This window comes from Alosa pseudoharengus, unplaced genomic scaffold (assembly GCF_046254945.1).
Source record: "Alosa pseudoharengus isolate Yale_2024_CS ecotype anadromous, Long Island Sound unplaced genomic scaffold, YU_APseudo_1.1 YU_APseudo_1.1_scf_3, whole genome shotgun sequence".
Classification (NCBI taxonomy): domain Eukaryota; kingdom Metazoa; phylum Chordata; class Actinopteri; order Clupeiformes; family Clupeidae; genus Alosa; species Alosa pseudoharengus.
Genome location: NW_027468718.1, coordinates 47737713 through 47745212, shown reverse-complemented (window position 1 = coordinate 47745212; position 7500 = coordinate 47737713). Strand labels below are relative to the sequence as shown.

Below are 7500 nucleotides of genomic sequence, written 5' to 3'. Positions count from 1 at the left end.
GGATGAGAGGAGGCGTGCCATTGGACATCGGAGGCAGAGGGGGCGGGGGAGAGGGGATGAGGGGTGGAGACACTCCCAGACGAGAGAAAGAGATGGGAGATACGCCTGAAGAACAGAGAAGTGTCACACACACACACACACACACACACGCATTCAGTGCACACACATCGCACTTGTATGTGTGAGTGTGTGAGTGAGTGAGTGAGTGAGTGAGTGAGTGAGTGAGTGTGTGTGTGTGTGTGTGTGTGTGTGTGTGTGTGTGTGTGTGAGTGTGAGTGTGAGTGTGTGTGTGTGTGTGTGTGTGAGTGAGTGTGAGTGTGTGTGTGTGTGTGTGTGTGTGTGAGTATGTGTGTGTGTGAGTGTGAGTGTGTGTGAGTGTGAGTGTGTGTGTGTGTGTGTGTGTGTGTGTGTGTGTGTGTGTGTGTGTGTGTGAGTACTGACCGCAGGGCGGGTGTGGCTGGCGGGGCAGGGGCAGGGGCAGGGGGGGCTGTCTGAGGGAGGGGGGCAGGGAGGGGGGCAGGGGGAACCCCTGCAGCTTCATCCGGATCAGCTTCATGGCAACGGAGAACTCATGCCTGTCCATACGCCCATCACTGCTCATGTCTGCCAGAGCCCTGAGAGAGAAAGAGAGAGAGAGAGGGAGGGAGAGAGAGAGGGAGGGAGAAGGAGAGGGAGAAGGAGAGCGAGAGAGCGAGAGGGAGGGAGAGGGAGGGAGAGAGAGAGGGAGAGAGAGAGGGAGGGAGAGAGGGAGAAGGAGAGGGAGAAGGAGAGAGCGAGAGGGAGGGAGAGAGAGAGAAAGAGAGGGGGGGTAGAGAGGGAGAGAGAGAGGAGGGAGGAAGAGAGAGGGAGAGAAAGAGAGAGGGAGGGAGAGAGAAACAGAAAGTAGGATGGAAACAGAGAGTGTTAACTCATTGAATGCCAAGCTGTTTTCGGAAGCTTTGTCCTAGAGTGCCAGCAATCTAGACCATTGTTGATGATTTTTGTACAGCCACAGCATATTCTGTGTTATAGCTATGAACACATACAATGGCTCGTTTAAAAGGTGAGACTTTAAGCTCTCAGTGGGGGCAAACCGTGTATTTCTACACGCCTCTGTTCCTGAGAAATCCCAAGCTAAACAGTGGCTAGTTTTCATCAAATTCGCTGTTTTTTTCTAGAAATGGAGATATAACGTCTTTCATGAAATATGAAGTGTTGCCTGTAAACTTTCCAGGAAGTGATCAGCGAGACCTGGCGAGACTGCCACCTAGTGATAGACCCACGAAAATGGCCTGGTTTTGAGATGACGTGCATGCGTCACTGATTCGACCCAAAGCGGCAACCCAGTTATGATAAAATGTCCAGATAAAATGTCCAGATTGTGCGTTTTCATGAGTTTTCGATCGTCATATATTTCATTTCCATTCTTCACAGAGTTCCCAAAATCACATATAAGGTGTGTTAGAGTGTCTAGTTTCGTAATTTAAAAAAAAAAGCTAAAAACGTAATATTATTATCATTAAACATGTCAAATCTACTACTGAAATATATAATGGGTGACATCTTCCCTCAGCTTCCTGTAGCCTCAGGCGGGAGTCTGGTTGTTAAGTGATGATGCAGTAATGGGATAATATTTTTTTTGTCCTGGCCAACCCAGTTGTTAAGTCCGACATCACAGGTCCAACAGCTTTTTTCGTCAAAAAACGTTAACTAGCGCAACCGCCGGTTTTCGCAACTTGTAAACCCTGTCAACATCACCTCCGCTTTAGTAAGAGCAAACCAAAATCGCTTAACTTCATCAGAGTAATTACTGTAGCTGTGCATATGATATGTGTATGTGTATATGTCCAGATGATACACAGACCACAAGGACTGTGACTGGCCAACTCGCTTTGTGTGTTTATAGTTGGTGTGCTTACTGGACCTACTATGGGTAGTAGCAACATGCTAGTTCGCTGACAGAAGCTTTGCAAATAAATTCTGACATATTTTTGGTTACAATGATGGGGTTATCAGTATTTATTTAGTTTCTATTTGTCAGTAACATTTGAAATCAGCACTTAACCAGTACCGGTACTTTGAGGGCAGTTGTGGGAAGTTAACTTGCTAATTTGCTGGCAGATATCTTGCAAATAACCTGAGACGTATTTTCTAGTTACTAGGTTGTGGATATATACTGTCTATTACTTACTTGGTCTGCAGGTTAAACCAGACCAAGACAAACACTTACAGTGGGTCCCCGTTAAAAATTGACACTTCATTCACGATCATGGTGAATGGTGAAATGTAAGTACAACTGCAGCCGCTTGGGGGCAGCATAGTCCGCTGTGGAGTTCCACGGTCGGCCAGACCACAGCAAGGGCTGTGATTGGCCGAGTTTTCAGTGCGTTTCTCTGTGTTTTTAGCAGCCCCTGCAACATGCTAGTCCACTGTAGCCTAAGCCTTGTACATAATGTTAAACATAGTTTTGGATTCAGTGGCAAGATTTCTTGATTGTACAGTGTCTGTCTCTCAGTAATGTTTTAAAATGAGAGCTTCGTCAGCTGGCAGTAGGCTACTTTGTCGGTAGTCATGAGAAGTTCGCTTGCTAACAGAACATAAAAATGCTGCCCAGAAACCTTGTGAATAGTTCTGACACTAACGAGGTTGAAATATAGCCTTTGCCTACAGCATCTCCTTAACAGTAGCCTAATGTTAACAAAATGACAGCATTCATATGACAAAGGAAAACGAATCCGGTCACTCAAGACTGTGCCGCAGCTGTGGGGCAGAAGACGCTTGGTGGCCGTCCACAACGTTATAAACTTAACCTAAATAGTCGGCTGCTGTAAGCTACAATCGGATTTTATTGTATACCCCTGTTGTCTCAATGATAATAACATCTCATTTCCGATGTATAGACAAGTGCTATTTCAAGAAAAAGTCCTTGTATATGGGTCTAGAGGCATTTCTTAGTAAAAGTTGGGAACATGACTTTTTATCATAATTAACATGTGCTGAATCCAACTAGCCCTGTTCCCAAGCAGAATTTTGAGTTTTTGACCATCTAATTAGCATAAACAAAATGGCTGCCAAAATGGCGATTTTGGGCACTTTCTTCGGACAGGCATCATTATATCATGTAAATAAATTAATATTGTTCACATCTGTGCATCTCAGAAATCTCCCATGGGCAATAAATAAAAAGTAAAGGCTATGAAAAATATAAAAATGCAAAAAAAAATATTATTATGCTAATTAACCTTATTATCATCTTATTATACTCTTGACTATGTTTACGGTCCTCTTTGGCAAAGAGTGTGGCCTGACTTCATTGGTAAACATCTTCTACGTGGTGGGGAGACACATGTTTGGAGTTTAAAATCATTGGAGTTCCTTTGAACTAATCACGAACAACCGTTAACTAACAAGCTAGCATCATATCCTTGATTCCAAATGGGAAAGATGGCCAGCAGTCACATGTTTCATTTGATTAGATTATCTTAGATTCAACTTCATTGTCATTGTGCAGAGCACAGAAAATATATAAGTGTATGTGCAGTATGAACAGTATAAATATCAGTAGAATATCGCTATGTTTAAGTGTAATAAAGTGTGTACATTTATAAATATAAATAGAATACTATGGGTGGGATAGGGGCAAAATGTTTCCCTCTTTGTTGTACCTGTGAAGGTTGCCGACATGGACACCTCAACAGGCACAGGCAAGGAGGCACCGGGGGGGGGGGGTTGGGGGCGTTGATGGAGGGGTGTGAGGAACCAGTTATGCGTTGAGCAGTTTTCACCATCCTCTGCCGTCCTTTCCAGTCGGAGGCAGAGCAGTTGCCACCATACACAGTTGCCACCAGACACAGTTGGTGAGGATGCTCTCAATGGTGCAGCGGTAGAGGTTTAGAAGTTCACCAGGATCTGATGAGAGAGGTTGTGTTCTTTAATTTCCTCAGGAAGAAGAGATGCTGGTGAGCCGTCTTGATCAAGGTAGAGGTGTTGAGGGTCCAAGAGAGGTCCACAGAGATGTGGACACCCAGAAACATGAACTGGTGACATGCTCCACCTCAGTCCTGTTGATGAGGATGGGGCTTTGTGTGCTAGCTTTTGACTTCCTGAAGTCCACAATGAGGTCTTTGGTCCTCTTGGTGTTGAGAGCCAGGTTGTTGTCGGTGCTCCGCGATGTTAGGTGCTGGACCTCCTCCCTGCAGGCTGTCTCATTATTGTTGCTAAAGAGAACAATCACCGTAGTGTTGTCTGCAAACTTGACAATGGTGTTAGAGCCATAGTATGCAGTTGTAGGTGAAGAGGGAGTAAAGGAGGGCTCAGCACATGCCGGTGTTCAGGGTGAGGGTTGAGTGGGTGCGGTTATCTAATCTAACAGACTGCGGTCTGTTGGTTAGGAAGTCCAGAATCTAGTTTGAGGGAGGTATTGATGTCCAGTTCACTGAGTTTGGTGATCAGTTTGGAGGGGATAATGGTGTTGAATGCTGAACTGAAGTCAATGAACAGCATTCTCACATAGGTCTTGCTATTGTCAAGGAGGGACAGGGCAGAGTGAATTGCCGTAAAGATGGCATCCTCTGTGCTCCTGTTCTGGCAAATTCTCTTGAAGCACTCTATACTGCAAACAAAATCTACCTCTGGGTACAAATAAAGTAACTTGAACTTGAACTTGCACTAGTTATGAAGTTATTAATCTAGCTATTAATTCAAAGGACATTCAATCATTTTACTAACACAAAGGTTATGAAGAAATATGGGTAACAATTTATGGTAAAGGTACATGAATTATCATGAATTAGTTCATGATTTATGCATTACTTCCTTTATCCTTTATATCCTATTAATCATCAGGAATTGACATGAATTCATATACTCTCATTCATGATGACCTCACGTATGAACAACACATCAACTAAAGCATTAGGTGTGATGGGTATATCATTGTGATTTATGATTTCTTAAGCATGATCATCATGATTACATGAATTTTAGGATAATTGCTCATGCATTCATCATGTCTGTGGCCCCTCAACTAAAGTAGTGAATAATGACATGTGTTTAGAGAACTCCAAAGTTATGAGAATTTGAGCAGTGATGTGATAAAGTCATGATCATGGTTAATACATCATAATCCATAATGATGTGCCCATCATACCTAATACTTTAGTAATGTGTTCATGTATGAGGTCACAAATGGCAAACTATGGACTCAGTAAATTCCTGATGATTAATTAGATATTAATGAATGAAGTAATACATAAATCATGAATTACTTCATGTACCCTTACCGTAAGGTGTTACCGAAATGGGTAAAGGCCTGTGTAACTTAATCCGAGACTACATACATTACCAACCTAATTCGCTTCAATTATGTAAAATGTAATGTAAATCAGGTTTTATGGCCAAGTATACTTGGGTATACAAGGAATTTGTCTCTGCATGTATCCCATCTGTGAATTAGTGAACACACAGGTCACACATTGAAGCACACATTAACCTGGAGCAGTGAGCTGCCTTGCTACAGTGATGCCCGGGGAGCAGTGAGGGGTTAGGTGCCTTGCTCAAGGGCACTTCAGCCGTGGATGTGGGCATGGGAGACTAGTGCTCAACCTTTCCACCACCCACATATTTCCTACTGGTCGGGGATCAAACCGGCAACCCTTTGGTTTCAAGCCCGAAGACCTAACCAGGCCACAATTTTAAACTTTACATTTCATCACTACACATCTTTCTTGACCCTCAAAAAACATAAGTCTCATTCGTCAAATACTGTGTGCCTGCTCAGTTATAACATTTTAACAATTACATTTTTCAAAGTTTTTTTCAGGTAATTAACATAGGCATAATACTAGATTTTTTTTCTTTTTTTTTCACAGCCTGTATCCTTGATCTATTGGCCAAGGGAGATTTCTGTAAACAATATGAATTAATTTACATGGTATAATGACATCCGCCCAATGAAAGTGCCCAAAAGCGCCATTTTGGCAACCATTTTGTTTATGCTAATTAGATGGTCATAAACTCAAAATTCAGCTTGGGAACAGGGCTAGTTGGATTCAGCTCACCTTAATTATGTTAAAAAGTCCTGTTCCCAACTTTTACTAAAAAATGCCTCTAGGAAGCACATATCTCAAAAATATCACCTGTCTATTACACTCACACACAAACTCACATTCACACACAAACAAACAAACTCACACACACACACAAACACACATACACACACACGCACACATGCATTACATTAAACACTACAAACTACACACTACACAATACAGTCTTTAAACACTACAAACAACACAGTACACAGTACAGACTGGCAGTCTTTAAACACGAGTATAAGTATACATACTCTTTAAACACTAGTATGAGTATATATACTCTTTAAACACTAGTATAAGTATATATACTCTTTAAACACTAGTATGAGTATATATACTCTTTTGATCCCTATATAAGTATACATACTCTTTAAACACGAGTATAAGTATACATACTCTTTAAACACTAGTATAAGTATATATACTCTTTAAACACTAGTATAAGTATATATACTCTTTTGATCCCTATATAAGTATATTTACTCTTTACACTAGTATAAGTATATATACTCTTTAAACACTAGTATAAGTATATATACTCTTTAAACACTAGTATAGTATATATACTCTTTAAACACTAGTATAGTATATACTCTTTAAACACTAGTATAGTATATATACTCTTTAAACACTAGTATAAGTATATATACTCTTTTGATCCCTATATAAGTATATATACTCTTTAAACACTAGTATAAGTATATATACTCTTTAAACACTAGTATAAGTATATATACTCTTTAAACACTAGTATGAGTATATATACTCTTTAAACACTAGTATAAGTATATATACTCTTTAAACACTAGTATAAGTATATATACTCTTTTGATCCCTATGTAAGTATAAGTATATATACTCTTTTGATCCCGTGAGGGAAATGTGGTCTTTTATCCCCAAAATGTATCCCAATCCGTGAATTAGTGAAACACACACAGCACACAGTGAACACACAGTGAGGTGAAGCACACACTAATCCCGGCGCAGTGAGTTGCCTGCAACAACAGCGGCGCTCGGGGAGCAGTGAGGGGTTAGATGCCTTGCTCAAGGGCACTTCAGTCGTGCCTACTGGTCGGGGCTCGAACCGGCAACCCTCCGGTTACACACTACACACTACACAGTACAAAATAGACAGTCTTTAGGTTGGCAAACTACAGCCCGTGGGCCAGATCCAGCCCACCACGCACCTTAATCCGGCCCGCCACGCACCTTAATCCGGCCCGCCACGCACCTTAATCCGCCACACACCTTAATCCGGCCCGCCACGCACCTTAATCCGCCACGCACCTTAATCCGCCACGCACCTTAATCCGGCCCGCCACGCACCTTAATCCGCCACGCACCTTAATCCGCCACGCACCTTAATCCGGCCCGCCACGCACCTTAATCCGCCACGCACCTTAATCCGCCACGCACCTTAATCCGG

The 7500-nt window shown here is 42.1% G+C and overlaps 1 protein-coding gene across 1 annotated transcript in view; it reads right to left on the bottom strand.

Annotated features, from left to right (window-relative positions):
• The window catches only part of LOC143099967 (intersectin-1-like), a 48415-nt gene that overhangs the window by 33434 nt on the left and 7481 nt on the right, over positions 1–7500 (bottom strand). Inside the window, exons 4-5 of the mRNA XM_076262874.1 lie at positions 463–614; positions 1–105 (exon numbers count right to left, since the gene is read on the bottom strand). The exon at positions 1–105 is cut by the window's left edge and continues 27 nt beyond it. Coding sequence (XP_076118989.1) covers positions 1–105; positions 463–614 — 257 coding nt within the window. The remainder of the gene's footprint in view (positions 106–462; positions 615–7500) is intronic.